At 32.6% G+C, this 20,530-nt stretch overlaps 2 protein-coding genes across 8 annotated transcripts in view; both read left to right on the top strand.

Annotated features, from left to right (window-relative positions):
- The window catches only part of LOC113404716 (uncharacterized), a 15,982-nt gene extending 4,140 nt beyond the window's left edge, over positions 1-11,842 (top strand). For 3 of the 7 annotated variants that reach the window (XM_026645689.2, XM_064215595.1, XM_064215597.1), the window contains exons 2-5: positions 5,701-5,823; positions 7,355-7,451; positions 8,729-8,902; positions 9,148-11,842. In XM_026645689.2, coding sequence (XP_026501474.1) covers positions 5,803-5,823; positions 7,355-7,451; positions 8,729-8,902; positions 9,148-10,103 — 1,248 coding nt within the window. In that variant the 5' untranslated portion in view covers positions 5,701-5,802 and the 3' untranslated portion in view covers positions 10,104-11,842. The other 4 variants (XM_026645690.2, XM_026645693.2, XM_026645691.2 and 1 more) reach the window with 4 other exon arrangements.
- LOC113404711 (myeloid differentiation primary response protein MyD88) overlaps positions 1-20,530 on the top strand; it is a 26,257-nt gene extending 5,727 nt beyond the window's left edge. Inside the window, exons 2-7 of the mRNA XM_026645680.2 lie at positions 16,761-16,991; positions 17,518-17,735; positions 18,874-19,061; positions 19,334-19,499; positions 19,586-19,748; positions 19,958-20,530. Of these exons, the coding sequence (XP_026501465.1) occupies positions 16,864-16,991; positions 17,518-17,735; positions 18,874-19,061; positions 19,334-19,499; positions 19,586-19,748; positions 19,958-20,270 (1,176 nt within the window). The 5' untranslated portion in view covers positions 16,761-16,863 and the 3' untranslated portion in view covers positions 20,271-20,530. The remainder of the gene's footprint in view (positions 1-16,760; positions 16,992-17,517; positions 17,736-18,873; positions 19,062-19,333; positions 19,500-19,585; positions 19,749-19,957) is intronic.

The raw sequence follows: 20,530 nt of genomic DNA, 5'->3' as shown, positions 1-20,530 counted from the left end.
GTTTACCAAAATGTTTGTAAATATTGATCGCAACTGTTTCGATCAATTTTAAAACAAAATATTAAAAATAAAACATCGTACAAGTTGTTATATCTTTATAATAAATATCACGAGTAACAAATATTATATTATCATGTTTGTATCGGACTCTATATATTACGATGATGAATGATCCCTTTAGGGATAGAATTATCAAATAAAATTTCTCAATATATGCCTTTATAAAGCTTTTATAAAGTACTCGTCTATTTCCAGAGTTTACTTGCTATTTCATTACACACTCTTATACAGATCACATATTCAGGGAATAAGTGTATTTTTTTATTTACACTGACTCACTAGCTATTAACCGTTGGTATGTTTATTGATAAGAACTTTAAAATGAGGCTCCTACAAACCGTAGTCAATCTGGGTTTGAGGTTTGCCTTGGAATTTGATCACCGGTAATTGAACTTGCCATATTATTACTCATAAGAGAAATAGTTGTCATATTTTGTGACTGTTTTATAAATGCGTAGTGCATCAACTTCAATATGGTTCAATCGATCATCATCACAACTGTACATTACGCGGTTAGGACGTGGTTAGTACAGCGTATCGAGTTTTGCTAGTATAAAAAAAAACAAGTATCTTAAAAATATTTTTCGTTTTTGTCTTATTTTCTTATTGATAGTAAATAGGTATAATACAGAGACAGATGGATGAGCGAATGTACTGACGTGACGACCTCGGGGTCTTAAATGTTAGGTCCCAGGTGTATGTAATTAGACTGCTTAATTCATTTCATACTGGGGCATAGCGATACAAAGTTTCATTCATATCTATATTACCAGTAACATAACAAGTCCAGTCCAGATTAGGTAAGTGATGTTTTTTAGTCTGCCTAGCCTGCCGGGGTAGGTGATTACTGCCAAACAGCAATACTTAGTGTTATTGTGTTTCAGTTTAAAGAGTCAGTGAGCCTGTCTTACTACAGGCACAAGAGATAACATCTTAATTTCCAAGGTTGTTAGCGCATTAGTGGTATGAGAAATGGTTAATATTTCTTATAGTGCGCAGTGGTGACCATTTCCTATTGACCAGTCCGCCTACATATTTGAAATAAACGAAAATAACTTAAGTGAGCTTCACACACGGATATTGAGTTTATATACAACGTCATATAAATGTTTTTTGAACTATTGAAATAAAATTCAAAACCGTAATTTGGATGTCATGTTAAATTTTAACAGTTTTCACTTTGCTTTTTGATATTTGTTCTTTATCTATTTACTCACGCGTCGATCCATATTCAACAACGAGGCGTTATAATGTCTTACTAAAAAAACTACTAAGCCAGTATACATAAAACTTAAACCCAAAAACCCAGTACATTTCAGAGAACGTTATAGTATATAATATATAAGGCCCAGAGCGTCACAGTTTTATCCGTTTTAAAGAGAGACTACTAATTGTTAACTTGTATATTAATAAACTCGAAAAATACATATATAGATTATATATATCTTACTCTTTGAAAGTATATCTGTAGTTACCAACGCCTATTTAATGAAACCTATGAAACGCACTAACGAGATTTACTTAAAACTATATCTAATCGTTTGCAAGGTTATGTTAACAAATCGTTATCAACTTCAAAACACAACCAATATTTTGAAGTAATTAGGTACTTTAGTTTAGTTTTTATATTGTAATATAAAATAAAATACAATTAAATAAATAAAATAAAGGTGTAGATTAGCGATTTAAGGTAATAAATGCTTCGTGTAACATGATACGGACTCAGGTTTCTCGTCTGAGTAATATTGCCACTGGCACAAACCTTCATTATCCGCAATTAATAATAAAATTGAGATTTTTGTTAAATTACTAAACTTTATCATTACGAACACAAAATACAAGCACTTTTGATGTGATTAGTATTTTTTTGTATAATGTATTATTATTACAGTAATTTTGATATTTTAAAAGATGTTATGAGCAGACGTAAGGGTAATTCTTATAGTCAACTAGCCGTCCCGGTTTCAATGAGTAGATTATTTTATATGAATGTATACACAAAGAAAACAAAACATTTTTATATATTATTAGTCCGTTTACCCACATTTTTCGTGGTGGTTTCAACACTGTTGTATGTTATTCATAAATGGAGTAAATGGAAACTTAGTTTTTAATCTATTTTTTATAACACTAACTTATATTTGTACGTTAACGTCGGACTTGTTTTTACACGTTTTCTTCATATAACCACTTATAGCATCATGATCAGCATGTCATCAAATCAGATTTGTGATGTTATGTTTACTGTTACTATAAGGAAGAATAAGTGGTAATGCGATGGTACCCACAGGGCAGGGTATCGACAGGGCTGCTCAAAGCCCTACTACTATTAAAATCGATTTATTTCTGATTGACAAATGACTTATTTCAAAACTTCATGATGTTAACGTGTAATTTAAACCAACAAAGATATGCAGTAATATACCATGTATGAAAATGACCAATGGTGGGCTGGTATCGTTTGACCTTCACGTGGTATACCAGTGTAAAGTAAAAATAACTAGTTTTACTATAAATAGGACATTTCGATAACATTATTTCCCACCAGATGAAATTACGTGGTCGGTAAACGTCAAAATGAGGCTTCTTAAATTCTAGGCCATGATTTTCACAAACAAAAAACTATAGAAGATTATGTAATATTAAAAAGGTAAGTAATCTACTATAAATGTTTCTATGGTTTAAACGTTTTCAGAAAATATTTCTTGAAAGGGTAATCTTATCTTTAATTCTGCAAATATACACACGGAGGTTCAAAGTATTTAAAATTCCCCGTAAAAAGTATAAAATGTTGCAGTTTACGCGCAGTTCACGCTCCCTTTCCGCCCACTCCTGGTTACCAGGCTTATCGTTCACTGGGTTCATAGTATTGCTTACTATATTCTGCAAAATAAATAACACGTGAGAATAATAATTAATTATAACGAATGCATATAATACGTTGAATAGGATAAAAACATTGGGATTTTCCGTTAGGATATTTTCTGTATCGTTTAGATTCGAAATTGATGGTGCTAAACCGGATGGGAGGACGCCTGAACTCTTTGCGGTCTTATCGTAATTCCGACCAAAAGGATTATGAGAGTGATGGAATACTGTATTTGCGCTTACACTTGTACAACTATAACACTTTTACAATTGCCTTTTGTAATTATAAGATCATCATCGTCTAATTTCTCGTCTAGCAATTTAACAAGGTCTAAATATACATCTCCTTCCTGGTATGGTAACACCAAATATCAATATAATTAATAAAATGAGGAACAATTTTTTAAGAGCGAAATTATAAATATCTATTTATATATATTTAAAAAAAGATTTAACAATGTTTTATTTTGTGAATTCCACTTAGTAATTAAACACGAAAACAAATAAGTAACCAAAACACAAAAAAACGGAAGTTACTTTTGAATGTTAGTTACAACGCTGCGTAGCGCTACCCGAAGATATGTTCTGTAGACGAGAAGTCTAATTTTGTCTGGTACATCTAATTACGAGAAAATATGTGGATGAAAGGTACTCGTCTCGGAGCTGGAAATTCTTAGAGAACATCTTGACAGATGAGAATGGTACTCGTAAACTCTGTCGCAGTTTTAGTTGCTTTTAAAAATATATATTGGTGTGAAAAAATCTTTTTCGTTTAAATTACATTCTTGTTTTATTTTAGTATTTTGTTTTTATTCTATAACGTGTATAGGAAATAGAGCTCATTTTAGTAGACATATTGCAAGATTTACTTGATAACTTTTTCTATACATCATCGAACTTTTAACGGAGGATTTTAAATATTAGTTAAAAAAATATACAATTAATATTAATAAATATTTTTATTGGATTTATGCAATAAAAATATAAATAAATAGTGCATACATTTTTTATATTATTTATAAATATTTACCATTTTTTATATAAAATAAATATTAACTATTTCAATATGTAGCAGTAAAAAGATAACGTAAAATTCACATATATACATCTGTATCTAATTTGACAAATTATAAACCACATTGTTCTTATCAATAAAATCAATTGAGTTTTCAGTTAATTCCAAACCACAATTTACGTTAAGAAAAACATATGTCAAAAATAACTTCTTGTCTATATACGAAATACCACTGACTGACTCATCGCGAAGACTCCAATAGTTATAGGTCAGATCGACTTGAAATTTATTATACTCCTTTCGTTACGCAGGCATTTACTAAAAAAATTATTTTTGGAAATTTCAATTTCAAGGTGCTTTATCTGTAGGAAGTTGGGACAACTAGTAGCCTTTATGAATAATAATTTGAATATAATTATACATTATAAGTACAGTCCAACGCACTTAACTTGTTAATATTTTTTCGTGATGAAGATGAAGTCAAACCTTGTTGGTTTGACAAATACGTAGGAAAATTACACATTTACACAGGCTACACTTGTTACCTATATTTATTGTAAGTCTAAAAATATAACGCAATAATTAATAAATTATTTTTTTCGTTCGTAAGATATTAAGTATTACTTATTTTTTATGAATTCAGATTTTTTAGTTTAAAAGAATGTGAGTATTCATTTTCAGATAAATGATTAATATTTATTAGTAAAATCAGATTAGTATTGATTATCAACCATTTGTTTATAATTTTAAACCGTAATAAAAAAAAAAAATTTGCTCTATACAATTAAGTTGATAAACAATATAAAATATTACTCGTAGAGCAGCTATATGCTACAACGTAGCATAACTATAGTACTCATTGAAACTCTATAGTGTGGAAGTTTTTCACGTAAACAACATTATATCTTCACTGTCTGTCGTAGTCACTAATAAAAGTAAAATCACTCGCTCCTATACTGTCACTCGCTTTTATCAAAGTTATCATAAATCTATTTTTAAAATAGTTCTTGTTTGAGAGTTTTAAAATTAGAAAATTGCATTTCTTGTTTTTATATCGCTAGTGTTTCAATCGACTTTACTCCGGTATGCTCACCAATCAGTGCACGTAATCACAGACGATTCACATACTTTTGAACGGCCAAAAAGTGCATTATCGGTGTTGCTAATTTCGAAGATGTTACGGCATCGGGTAGGGCGCTGCAGTGCGGGCCCGAGGCCTCGGCGGGGGCGCGGGGGTGGGGCGGCGCCTCGGGAGGGGGGAGGAGGCCGCGACCCGGTCACGAGTCACGAGTCGCGCGTCGACAGTGCGGCCGCGGCGCTCGCCGGCGCACCGCGCCGCCCCTTTTCTATCTATAACAGAGTGTGTCGATCCTATTCGGATGTTTAATCTGTGCTAGACATGTCTAATGTTATTAGGATAGTAACGTGACGGTCAAAATGATAACTCATAAATATTCAGGTTCAAAATAGATAGCTACGTGTTCTCAATTTTACAGATGCTAATAATAATTAAGTAATATTTTTACATATTTAGATTTGTATCGTAGATAGAGTCGTTTTGCGATTCTCGTATGATTTAAGGTTGTGCTTTGGGCTTGTATTATTGTGATATGTGGATATATTATTGAGTACGGTTTATTTATATTTTATATATTTCCTACTGTACCTTAGAATCAATTCGAAGATTATACTCAATCTTAAATATTATTTATATTATTAAAAAGAATATTCTTTATGTTGTGTACAATTTTAATTAGCATATAGTTATCAAAAAGACTTCAACTAATTGTACAATAAATGTAATAAACAGAAAAGTGACTTGAAGTGAAGTTGCAAGTGTGAGTGAGTGCTCCGTGAAAATGATAGTCGAAATACAAGAGGTAACATTATCTGTAGACACTCCGAACCATGCACTCTTCATTATTCATCGCGTTATCCTGTAAATAGAACCTCCTAGAACCTATTATGATATTATTTGCTGTTAAATCCATCATAAATGTCGACGTGATATTAAGTGAAATAAAAGTATGACTTCTAGTTTTACTCGAGTAAGTTATTTACATTTTTCATCTTTTTATTTAAATTAATAATAACATGAAAATAGGTTTATCGATATTGAAAGTATGAATCAAAATCAGCTTGAGCTTTATTGAAATGATTCCGTTTTTCGTTTGGCATGTCGTGCAATCAGCTGATCACTGAACATGACAATGACATTTCCGACGAAAAAACGATGACTCGACGCCTGTTGATTCCAGTCTGTAACTGGGACTCAATTGCCCACGGTTGGGATAGTCCAGTCTAGATTAAAGATCGTTGAGGGCGATGTCAGTAGGTCAACGCACAGTGCGTGCGGCGAGGGGCGTGTCAGTGAGGGTAAGGGGGGGTGCGGAACACGGGGAGGGCAAGCGGGGGAGGGGGCGCAGGTCGCTCGGGCGTTGCACCGCTGCATCCAGTGCAGGCTCTACGGACGCCGGCTACGATACGTAGCCGCTACGCCGTAGCACCTACACTATGCATGAACCGTTCTTTGTAGAATGATTTTGTGACATGAATATACGTTTCTTCTTTTCATTTCCCTAATATCGAATACTTTTGAAATCTGATTTAATGGTGAGAATACAATTTATTTAAAGTATACCAAGTTTGTCTTGACATAGTATAAATTATTAAAGTCATGCAGTTAGTAGTCAGCGAGAGGTTTATCAGTTAACTATTTTTTATGTTTTGTACCTGTACCACGAAAATAGTTTAGGATGAGAATTTTTACTAACAAAATTCATATTTATATTAATTGAAATCGTACTTATCGTATCATCAAATGTTATATATTTATGCTTAATTAAAAAAAGAAACTACCATTTCCTTTTCCTTGATTATAAAAAGCTGAGGATCATTTTAGATTTCACACACAGACGATAGATACATGTAGTATATCTAGCTCATTGCATAACCGCTGCTCTCGTTATTTTGTCCAAATTGCTATAACATTACAAACTTACCCCTTTCATTAGTGCTATTTTATACCTCATTCCATTGTGCATAATAATTTTCGTATCCACTTTATTTGAAATGTGAAAATAATTTCAGTTATATCAATTAAAGGGTCGGTAATAAAATAAGTTTCACACCGGTACCAATAATCTGGATTGCGTTAGTATTATTTGAATCGGGCAACATTTACTTTTATATTGAATGTGATTAAAAAGTTTTAGTCAAATAAAGTTCAAATAACCATCTCCTATTGGTTGCCCATTTAAAAAAAAAATTATTAAGAACATACCGTTTAAAAATACGCTATCAATAAAAATAGCTATAGGTATATTTAAATAAAGTGGATAATAATTACGATTTTGTAAGGAGTAGGATATATTTTTATTATGTTTTAAATTTCACCGTGTTTTTTATCAGGAGGTTAGAGGGAAGAGGCCTTTTAAGATATGGGACAGTTCGAGAAATGTGAGAAAGGGTCTGGTGGTGACCAGCTTTGAGGAGCTGATACATAGAGGTTAGTAATGCATTGATAAGCCGAATTAATATGGTACTATGTTAGAGTCCCGCTCCGCTATCTCAAAGATACGAGATCACTTACAACACGCAAGTAAATGATTTGAAATTGGATGCAAATACTTATCATAAGTTTATATCGAATCTACAAAACTTAGTTTAGCGAACAAAATCAGTCCTCTCCTTAAATATAACTTTTATCACACAAATATAGGAGAGCCGTCTTATATTTGTGGTTTTGTCTGTCAGTTTGTATTTTGTTTTTTATTATTTTCTTAAATAAAATCTTTAATATACATTTTCATTATCTGGATATCTTACATATACTTGGATAATTATACAACTAAGACCGACTCTCAGAACCAAAAGATGCAACACACTAAACCATTTAGTGAGGTCAATAAGATTTGACGCAGTTCGTGTGACCCCTTTTTGGTTTCAGTCGCACTAACAGATAAGTCAGAGGCAATTATACATTTTAATTTTATCGCAAATAACGTGCCGTACAATCAAAAAATTAAAACGTTCATTAAAATAATCGAAGATGGAGAAATAAATTATGTTCCAAACATTTAACGAAAGGAATCAAAACTATGGAACTTGTTTATTTAAAACTAAAAAGCTACGTGTGCTCGAATCAGTTTTGAAATACGTCGAAAATTAAGGTAGATTAATATATACATATATTAGTGTCAGTACCATAGGTATATAGTAGTATTTAACAGAAAAAAATGCTTTTACCCATTAATATGTATTACCAGAGTACTATAATTTTTCGTTACATTTTGCACGAGTTTTCTGTGGTTCGTTGAAGTTAATTTTGTAATAGCGTTGATTAGTTTCTGGATAAAATATATGATGAGACTGATAATATTAAATACATGAGAATATTTTCCCACATATAAAAATATTATATCATATCCGAATTATAAAAAAATACATAATTATAAACAAGTATTTTTCAAACCAACAAATTTTTTTTACAGATTTTTGTATATTACGATTATAATTATACTTATAAACTGTCTATGTGTTACTATGAACATCAAAATTATCTTCAAGGTTTCATTGACAAGATTTTTCTATTTTTGTCATATATTTTATAGAAACGACACAATAACACTTTATTTCTGAACATGAAAATGTCTCACTGAATAAAGCCAATGTTCTTTAAGTTTACTTTCTATTATTTTAAGTCATCTATTCATCGGTCTATATCTAAAGGAGGAGATTTTGCCAGGTATTGCTATAGATCAGAATATTGTGCATGCTTTCCAGGAAAAGAAAAGCTATCGGTAGCAGCAAGCGAGCCTGTCCGGCTGGTATTAGAGAGTGACGGCACGCAGGTTGAGGACGGCGAGTATTGGCGCACTCTCCCACCTAATACCGTACTTCTGCTTTTACGGCAAGGCGAGCGATGGTATCCCACGGGTGTCGACGTTATCAAGGCTGGTGAGTATCTCGAAAAACATAATCAGAAATCGTAAAACGAAATTGAGAAAGTACGTAATCAAATGAAGTTAAGGGTCAGAAAGTTGTTATTTAATAAAAGAGATGAAAAATCTCTCTCATACGTACTAATATTCATATTAAATATTTTTTTTTCAAGAGATAATTATTTACTAATTATGTTTACTAAATAGATTCATTTTGTGTGTGTTTAAAGTTTAAATAGTTTTAATAATATGTAATTCCAGCTATATCGGCGATACCGAAAATTGTATGCGAGACGATACACGCTCTCGAGCTGCACGATGAAACACCTTCATGGAAAATCATGGACAACAAGGGGCGCGTCACAGTGGTGTTACACTGGGACCAGCGGCCGCAAGCGTCGCCGGCCGCGCGCTCGCCCTCGCGCCAAGCCAAGCCGGACCGACGGCCCTCGCTCGTTATACAGACCTCCTTGGAGCGACCACAGCCACCACCGCCACACATTACAGTCGTGAATCACGATGAGCCAGGGCCGGCGCGTGCTCGACTCTCACGCGCCTCCTCCTCGCTCGATCACCACGTGCATACGGCCGAGTGTCGTGCTGCCGCGCCTCCTACACATGCCACTCCACCCGCACCCCCAGCTCACTCCCAGCATCCTCATCGCCCACCAACAGACGAGTGCGACTTCCATTGTTGTGCACTTCACGAGGAGGGAAGGCGCATCGCTGTGCACAAGAGCGTTGCCACCTCACCCATTCAGGATTCCCAGCCACGAGCTTCGCCTCAAGGTAGACCGAAGGGTCACGTGCGATTTCTCGACGCCGAATCGGCACGACGAGGCGAACGAGACTCCTCGGAGAGTGAAACCGAGAACACCTTAGTCGAGGACGAGGCGGTCACGTCGGAAAAGTTCCTCCTCCTTATCGATCAACTCAGTGTCGATCAAAAGCGGCATTTGACCATCAAAGATATTGGTATAATTCTCGAACGGCTTAGTTCCAAAATTCTCGACGTGGAACGGCTGGACCGAGAATCTGAATCGGACGACTGTTACAATTGGACAATCAAAGCGACAATTAGAGGAGACGCGCTGAGGGAGCTGGGCGTCATATACAATGGGAATTATTATGCGATCAGTGAGCATCCGGGCTACCGGGAGGAGAACGAGGAGGCCGGTGACGAGGGTGAAGAGGAAGAAGAAGAAGATAGACTCTGATCGGGCCTGTGCGGCGCCGCCGTGCCCGCCGCCGCTGCGCTGCGCCTAGCGCTTTGCCGCGTCGCCGCGCGCTGACCCGCCGCACCACTCGTCCACCACCACTGCCACTCGAAAACGCAATAAAGCAATATAGGTCACTAGGTTACATCGGTGAGTCGACCGGAGCCCTGCTTTAACCCTAGATGAAAGGTCGATCAACCTAGGTATTCGGCTACAGATGTCTGAGAACGAAGAAAAGCAAGGGCCGAACGATCCTCAAACCCGGCGCATTGTGTCATTAAATGTTTGTAGGTAGTGTGATCGCAGCTAGGAGCGAACATCCCAGTTGGTTAAAGACTTTATGAAATTCAAAAAAAAGGCTGAGTTGATCCGCCGCCGTCACGGCCGGACGGGGCGACGACGCCAAACAGTAGTTAATAATAGCGACGTAATGTAAGTGAAACTGACTTCCTATCGATTACTGCAACGGTTACTGCGAGTCAGTTCCCGATACCTTTTCGAATCGATATTCTTACACGTTTTCGCGTGCGTACGATCGGATGTTTACTGTAGCGTAATGTGTATTAACGTATCCGACGTCGTCGAACAGCAGCACAAATATTTATCATAGACATTATTGTCTTTATAATTAGGTAATAATAAATAATAAATTATAGAGGAGGTAGCGACGAAACACGATGTCACTTCATGAACCCGCCGCTTTTTGATTACTAAATTTAAATACTAGTAAGTGTTTTCGTAAATACGTTATTATTTCCTACGATTTCGTGCATTTATTTTTCTTTACGACAATCATGTATTCGAGGGGTAGGCCTAAATAATCAATTTATTGCGAACAATAAAACGGGATTCGATTTTTGTTTAACGATACCGTACCTGTGACAAAAGCTCAAATAAGCTGACAACCTTTATTATAAATATAAGCCCTTAAAAACAATAACTATATCGAAATTCGTTAAATCGTGGTTTTTGTATTGTAATAGTTTGGAGTAACTGAATAATAAATGATTACTGGATAATCAGTCTTTGCTCATAAATCGTAATCGCATTTTATAATAACGGCGAAGATTAGCTGTCGTATATAAGGTTGACGTATATGTGTAGCGTGTTTGGGGTGATAAATTGACCGGGCCTAGACTGACGAGCGAATCGCTCTGTGTGCGTTGTTTTAACATTCCCGGTAGTACATCGAGACGACGGCTGGAGCCGTCCTCGCGTCAGGTCTCGAGCAAAAGCGGGTAGAGGCGATACGATGTTTCAGAGAGACATACGCAATTATTTTTAATAGAATACGACAAGTTTAGTTAATAAACTGTGTGTTATGAAAAAGGTTGTAACTAAAAATACGATTATACAGCAATTCGTCGCGACATACCAAATTGGTATTTGGTAGTTGTAAGTCGATTCTTGTATTTATAAGGTCTATGATATCGTAGTATTATTGTATAATGTTTTTAATTTTTGTATAGTACGTACTAATACGTGTATAATATATTGAAGTTTAATAAGTTTTACAGTCCCGTCGGGATGTCATAGAGTGTATAGTTATTTAAGGTGTAATATTAAATGATTATCGAGTAGGCGATCGCTCCCGCGCGACGGAGCGGGCGCTGTTAACGATTATATAATATATATACATTTTGGTGTACGATACCCGTTATTTATGTGCTGTCCGTTTATTTTTAAATACGTTTGGTACGGTTCATGAAAATATTTATATCATATACCTATATATAAAACAATATTTTTATTACGTCTTATCAAAATATATTCGAATATTTATATTGATAATTATTATGCTTTAGTTTATACGAAAGAATTTTATTTTAATAAAATAGCTTACGCGATTATATATTGATTGCTCATATCAATATGAAAATAATTAAAAATTAATTACATCTTTGATCACATTTAGCGGGATCTTTAAGATTTTATTTGAGCTGTTTCGATTTACAGTTAATCATAATTTTCATGAACCGGAAAAGAAAAATAAACATTTTGATGTTTTGATACATAAATTATAAGAGTTTGTTTTTAAGGTTTGATATTGTGACTTGTCTTTTATTCATTCTAATTAAATAATTTCGATAAAAGTACTATTGCTATTAAACTTTAGGTGAAGCTATTTCGAAAAAGTGGCTATGTTTCATGAAGATGTAACGGAACTAAAGATTGATATTAATATAACATAGATTAAAAACCATGAAATAATCACATGTTGATGTTAGAAACAAGAGTATTACGAAATATGAGAGGTTAAAATTCTTCATTTTCATTTGAAATACCAGTGACTTCAAACTTTTTTTTTTAATTTATTCTTTACCTCTAAGTCACAACAAGGTTACTAAAATAACAAGAAATATAGTAATGAATAGAAGCTAGAGCTGCGTTCATTTTGTTATAAAAAATAAAAAGATACTAATAAGGCAAATTTGCAAATGTAAAAATCAAGGCTGATATAATGAGGGCTTAATCAACCATAAAAAAATAAACCACAATAATATTTGTATCCGTTAATGGCTTTTGACTGTATTTATTGTATTTTTTTTTTATATTTGTTTGTACAGCTCTCAATTCTATAGTGTTATTAATGTTAAAGGTTTTGATTCATGTAAATACAATTTTAATGTGTCAAACATATTTTTAAATTCAAAACACGAAATACATATAGAAACCTGTTAAGTAATTTTATATTTTAAATGTATCAAAATTGATCAGACAGAGTAAAAAAACTTAATTAGCTACAAATAATTATATTCTGGTTTAATTATGTATTTGAATGATGATGTTAACAAAATCAAATAATTTTTTACTTTATTCATGTGTATGAATAAAGTATAACATGAATTCGCTGTAATGGTTCATGATTTTCAACATTCAGCTTATCAAATAAGATGAGGGTACATATAGATTGATTTCGCGAGGTTTGTTGAATATTGAACAAGTATTTATTTATTAATTCATACTTTATTGTACTGCCATTAACAAAATATTTACATATGTAGGTACACAATAAGTTACGGAAGAAACAAAGTTGCATGAGGCGCAACAGGCGTTATCCCTAAAGCAGCGATCTATTATACTCAACCTTTGGGCATACAAAATGATAACCATTCCGATCAATACCAAAATGTCGATGTTTGTACTTCACACCGTGACTGTGGCTAAATAGTACATTTGACACAAAAGTTGAAATTATAAATGCATAATATATGTCATCTCTCCGATTGAACGGACGATTGAAGAGCCTTACCACAATCGGTTTTAGCTTTTGATGAACAATATTGGTACATAATTAATTTTTAACTATAGTAACCAAGACAAGCTGCTAATTGTCATACCCAATTATCAGCCAGAAATTTTTGGCTGGAAATAAAAATTACACGATTACAGTCATCACTTTTTCAAAAAGAGGGATTTCACTTTGACAATTTTTTTAAGCCTTTAAAGCTTAAAATTGCCAGTGTGCATAGTTAATGTTTGTTGCATGCCTGCAATTATACATGCTGTTGTTTTTATATAACAAATTTAATGCAAATTGAATATCAAATACCTATAATTTTTTTTTGATTTATTGATAATTTAATAGCATTCACCACTGTTTTCAATATAGTGAGATATGTATAAATAGACAAATGAATGATTTCAAATGAAAATTGGAATGAAAGCCCTATCACAGAGCGAACAGACGAGATAACATGAAATAGGTACCTACTAGAAAAAATATTTTAAAGTGTGAAAATATTTTGTTCTAGCTTTTGCCCCATGGTCCTCGTTGTAAATGATTTAGAGAAATTGTGATTAAATCATCACGAAATATAAAATGTTACGACAACAAAAAAATATATATATTGATTGAGATTATTTTACCGAGCTTACTAAATTCGTGTTAAAACAATAAAAAAAAAAAAATTAGTCTCAATTATTGTTTTGATTATAAAATTGAAGTCACTGTTTATTTCTATGTTTAAAAAGCATACGTAAATCTAATCTATTGTAAAGTTATCGTAATATAGTCAACAGAAGAGAGCATGCAAGTACGAATACATAAATTAAATATCGTGTTGTGGGATTAAACTCAACAAAAAGCATAAGATTTTATATACTACCCAAGGTTCATTTTTGTTTTATTATGTATAAATGGGTTCCTGTTTTTCTAGTCACATTATTTATGTTTACTTTAATTAATACATTAAAATAGTTTAAAGAGGTACATTTAAATTTTCACTAAAATATGGTGGTTAAAGAAAGATTTATTTTTTTTGGTTTTTCAGTTAGTACGTCTGTAATAACTTAAAGTGTTCAAGTGCCAAAATATGTATGTTTTTTTTAAATATCGAAGTCTTAAAATCCTAATGTACATTTTTGCTATATTTAATGTTAAAATGTCGTTATAATGTATGTGCATGTGTTATTAATAATTACGTAATATTACATTTTTAAAATTTTGTATATTTTTTATTTCGGTATGGATGACAAAGAATATTAACTAGGGAGGCAGAGGTGACATGACTTATTATGTACGAATGTGAGAATGTACATAATTATAATCAGTAAAGGTGAGATGCTACAACTGGAAGTGCATTTTTGTTATTATAATTTATTTATTTAATCATGAAAAACTGTTATATATGACTTCGATATATTTTCTAAATTAATCTTTCTCATTTATTGTATGTAATTCTAATTATTTATTAGCGACGACTGAAAAGACCGGTTTCCGTTAGTAACATTAAGATCTCGAAAAAACTTCACTGCCACTAATTTAAAAATAAAAATATTGGAAACGATTAAAAAGGCGTTTTATTTAAATTTGAAACAAAAAAATCGGCTTTATAAAAGTATTTCATCTTTATGTAAAGGATCTATAGTTTCTTACCCTAATTGTAATCTAAAAAAAGTCAATTGAACATCTATGATCGAAAAATATTATTAATGTTTGTGCCATGCTATTTATAGTCCAACAAACTATAACACACAACAATTACCCATTTAAAACCTTATAATGGAACCACACAGTCAATTTCAATTTCATTTTATTTCGTTTCATAGATTTTTATTCAAGTCATTTGTAAGAAATACATTGGTAAAGAAGGCACATTATTCTATACAAGATTATATTGATGATAAAAAAAGCGTGGAGTTAATGCTTGTTGACTTCCAGGCAGGAGACATAACATACATATATAATCGTATTTAACTAACATTACTGTATTTTTAGATGTTGAAAAAGAGTAACTACTGAGCTTCTTGTCGGTTCTTCTCGGTAGAATCTACATTCCGAACCGGTGGTAGCTTTACTTTAAATAGTTTGTTAAGTGACGATTCAAAAGTGCTTGTAAAAGCCTACTTGAATAAAGTATATATCGATTTTGATTTTGAATACACCATTTGCTGTTTTACTTGGCGCTTTGTGCAAGCTCGAATAATGGGTCCAACCAAGTCACTGCTCATCTTAGTAATACCTACTAATGTTGTGTTTTAGTTAAAAGGATGAGTGATCCTGAGTAACAAAAGTCACAAGTAATAAAACAACATAGTTCCCAAGGTTGGATGGATGCTTAATATTTCGTATAGTACTAATCCATGAGTGGAGATGGTCACATGAGATCAGGTGGCAAGTATGCATACAATTAAAAAAAACAAAAAACAACCCCAAAATTTATTTTCAATACTTAATATTATAAAGTGTTTATAATTTTTATTATAATTATAATATTTACTTAAACTTTTTCTTTATCAATAAATTGCATATTTTTGTGAAGCCAGGGCGGGTCGCTACTTTCTTAATAAATAGATAATATCCTATCATATCATACTGAAGTGTTATATTTACAACATATGTATGTATACTTAATAACAATTAGGTACGTATGTACTTAAGTATATATTTTAAGTAAATTTTCCGATAAACCGAACATTAAGTTTAAACTAATAAAATTAGCAGCTTGTAACCCGTCTATTGAAATATCGTTGTTTGAATTTCGCGGCTTATCTTGCTTGTATAACTATAATTGTCATGGTCAGTAACGTCAGAGACAATTCTACGATTTTGATAACACACTATAGTCTTTAATAACGCAGCTCCTAAAGTAATCCTCAGTTTGTATATATTTGTATTGGTAATAAATTTAAATCAACATGTTTATGTCATACAATATCTATAGTTAAATAAAAATAATTTGAATAGATAAGTGCGATATTACAACAATTCATACGATATCTTAGGTTTTTTATACATCCGTGAAACATACTTTTTTCAAAATAATGACATGTCAAAATGGAGAAACCAGTTAATGGATGTAATCATAATCAAAAATCTATTTTGTTAATTCTACCACCAACAATCACATTACTAAACAGCATAATACATATTATATAATGATATTTCAATACATAACGTAACGTCAATTAAATCAAATTTGAAGTGTTAGAATATTTTGAAAAAATATAAAGATAAAATTAAAAAATATTTACTACTGATTTTACATGTATGTATAAAAACAGGTAAAAATAGCTTTTCTAGGGAATGCGATTTTTTATTTATTCATCGTACGACCGCAATTTCAAAACGCCTGGCAACCCTGCTCGTAAATCTTGCATTCTTCCAATTGACTAATTTATATACAGAGTACACAAGCATACATAGAATATTACTAATATTTTTTTAATCGCGTTTCCGCGAAACGTAGCGAAATGAAAGTGTGCCAAAACAAAACAGAGAGTGAGTTCTAGAATTCTTATTAAAAGTGGCGGCAATATGATGATCGATCTTAACACCGTGCCATTGTCTGCACTTACAAATGAATCTCGAAGTTTATTATCATCTCGTTTAAACACAAGAAAAGTTTTGCCAATTGTTGGACCTGATCATCTTTCACGACACAGGTATTTACATTTTATTTAACGTTATACTTTCTCCTTTTAAATAAATGAAACAGAAGAAGAGAGAAGTACATTATATTTAAAAATAAATATAATTCCAGCTATATATGAGAAATTAAAACATCCAGACTATGTTATAAAAACATAATATGTTAAATGAAATACTATCTAATCATGTAGATTGAAATAATTACACATTTATAAAAGAAAATAACTTAATCATATTTTTGATAAGAACACGGATTTTTGTTGTGATTGAAAAATAAATATTTGAAGCTATAAATATATACAGAGTAATGGGTGCTTTATAACGCTTGGTTTACAGAAAATGTCTAGAACACTTATGAAGCTGTTTTAGTTCTTGAATGATAACCTAGATTTCAAACATAACAATTGTTAGTGGCTAATTGTTGACTCAAAAATAGAAACCTGCTGGACCTAACTTGCCCTACTAACATGTTATTAAAATTAAAATAATACCAATTTAGTGTGCGTGTGTGTGGTTCATTATAAATCATATTTATTATAGAGACTGGAGAGGACTGGCGTCACTTGCCAATATATCAACTGAAGTAGCAGCAACCTTAAATGACTGTCAAGATAAAACAGCTAAGGTTATAGATATATGGACAAAGTTTAATGATGGGTCGGATACAGTTGGACGACTATTGGATTACCTTCAAATATTAGATAGATATGATGTTTATGAAGATTTACTGGTGCTGGCCAGGGAAGAAAAACTGATAGGTTTGTAATTAAAAAATTTACTACAAAATGACAGCTTTATTACTTTTAATACAAATTCAATATGGAACATTTCACTTATTATTATTAAATTTTTTGATACCCAAGGCCAAAATTAATTCTGGTTTTGAAAATAAATTGTACAGACCAAAGAAAAATTGGCATTAAAATAAATTTTTTGAAGATTTTTAAAAATTGTTCACAATTTTCAGTATTGGATAAAAATATGAAAAGATAAAATAACATAAATTGTCTATTCATAATCATTAATAAATTAAGTACAGGCTTATATAGACTGATTGATGTTTTATGGCATGGAATTAATTAGGATGTCGGCCAGATTTGAACGACCAATGACTGACAATTCTTGCCGATGTTGTCTCTTGTTTTGAGACATTCCTTCAAAATGAATATGATTCATATATTCATGTATTTTTAGAACACAGAATTATGCTAATTAGCAACATATGTTTATGAGATGACACAATGTCTAATATGTCATTAAAAGATATAACTATCTTTTACTGCTTATTATGCTTATATTTTTATGCTTACTAGCAATTTCTTTAATAATTCAAATAAATATTAATCTTACAATTGTTTTGTTAAATTTAAAAGAGACTGAGTTTTTTTTAATAATTCAAATAAATATTAATCTTACAACTTTTTTGTTAAATTTAAAAGTACTGATTCTGAAACTACTTATCTGTTAAAAAGTCATCAAATACAAAATCTATTTTGATAAAAATTAAGTTGACAGTATAATTGGCTTAACTTGTTTTTTAAAATATTCATTTTAGCTTTATGTTTTTTTTTTCATAGTATGAAATAATCCTAAAGTAATCAATTCTATTTACATTGATAAAACTTGTAAGAATGGGAAAGAAGACTTTGTAAGTTAATCATATTAATTGTATTGAACAATTACTTTGGCTCAATACAATTTCTTGGGTGAATAAATCAACAAACACTTCCATATCTATAATGATAATAGCAATATGTTGACTACATATATTTAATTCAATTTAGATAAACCTCTACAAAGAATATCAAGCTGTATCAATCAAGTCATTTTTCTAATTCAACTCAGAATCAACATTGGTGAAAAATTATAAATGGTTAAAGAATTAATTAATTTCAGTTCCAAGAAATCAAAGCAATAACAACCAGGTGGTTGTGGCTGTGGATGGCAGTGATGAAGACATCATCACATATGATGACAAACTGTTTGGTCAACCGCAGCGGTATCATGCGTATGTACTGTATGCTAAAGAGGATAAGGATTTTGTTGATGAACTGCTTATACGAATGAGAAGTGAAGGGTTTAAGGTAAATATATACTTATAATCAAAATTATTTGACCTGATTTCATGTGATTACTAGTTGGCGCCCGCAGATTCGCTCGCATTTTAATGGTTGGTAGTCAGGTGTTAGGCATAATAAAATTACCTATGGTTCTTCTTTGGATTTCAATCTTGCATCATACCAATTTTAATCAAATAATTTTTAGTGGTTTGGGTGGGAAAGAGCAACAGCAATAATTAAGTATTAATTGAATACTTATGCAAGTAAAAATATGTAATCTCAAGTTGTTTTTCTAGATTTGTACAGAGGAAGATCTGGTGGCGGGACACGCGACTCAGTTCCAGCCAGTGTCACGACTCATCTCCGAGCGCTGCCGTTACATTGTGCTGATCTACTCTCCGGACTTCCTGCGGAGTCCTGCTATTAATTTCTGCATGAACCTTGCGCAGGCGGATGCTATAAGTACGTCATAATCCGAACTTGTTCAAGTTAATCTAATATAATTAAAACTTCTCATTTGACCTGCACTAACTCCCGTCCTGTGATAGGCAAGCGGCAGAGCAAGATAATTCCGGTGATGTACCGCCAGTGCGTCCTGCCCGACCACATCGCGCACTACCACAGCTTGCGCTACAGCGAGCCCGGCCCGCACTCCTTCTACAATTTCTGGGAGCGCTTGTCGCAGTCGCTGCGCATCGTGGACACGCCGAGGTACTCATACCATTCCACTTCCCTTCGATCATTGATTTGTTAATCAAGTCAATGTATGTAACAGCTTGGTCTATTCTTTCTTTTCTTTAGCTCCATCTTGAGCTTTACGTAGTGTGTTCAGCTTTATACAACAGGTGGCCCACTTGCCCTTTCTTAAGAAAAAAGTTTGTACTCACTGTTTATTAATTAGTGTAACATTATATTTCTAGATTAAACAGCTCCAGTTCTACTCACTCTGCCATGAACATTGCTGAACTATCGCAGAGCCTCAATAATGGATACCAAAGGGTCAATGGTTATAAAGAGCATCAACTTGCTCTACCGAGCGTACCCACTGAAACATCTAGCATGACTGATTTATACCATCTCCAAGTGAACTATCCAAACTCCTATGAAACAAAGTCCTTAGGCAACATGAGCCAGACCAGCGAAGGGAAGAAGAAGAAATCTGGACCAATTACAAAAATCATCAATACCTTCAGAGGCAAGAAACATAAAAAAGCCATTGCTGTGGAGAACTGAGCAAAACAATGATCTAAAGGAGCTATTTTTTTTACAATGTAATTGACTGTGAGAAAAAGGGTTCAGTTGATAAAAGAAAACCTTGACTATGAGGTGAGATTTTGCGAATAATGAATATTTTGTATGATATTAAGAAATCATTCAATTTAAAAAGACCACTATAATTCTAACAGTCATAATAGAAGTTATTGATACTGATGTTTCTTGATAAAAGTTTAAACGTTATATAAGGGATATGACCATATAGAAGGGTGGGACCA

This window comes from Vanessa tameamea, chromosome 8 (genome assembly GCF_037043105.1).
Source record: "Vanessa tameamea isolate UH-Manoa-2023 chromosome 8, ilVanTame1 primary haplotype, whole genome shotgun sequence".
In the NCBI taxonomy this organism is placed as follows: domain Eukaryota; kingdom Metazoa; phylum Arthropoda; class Insecta; order Lepidoptera; family Nymphalidae; genus Vanessa; species Vanessa tameamea.
This window is presented reverse-complemented; position numbering and strand designations above follow the sequence as displayed.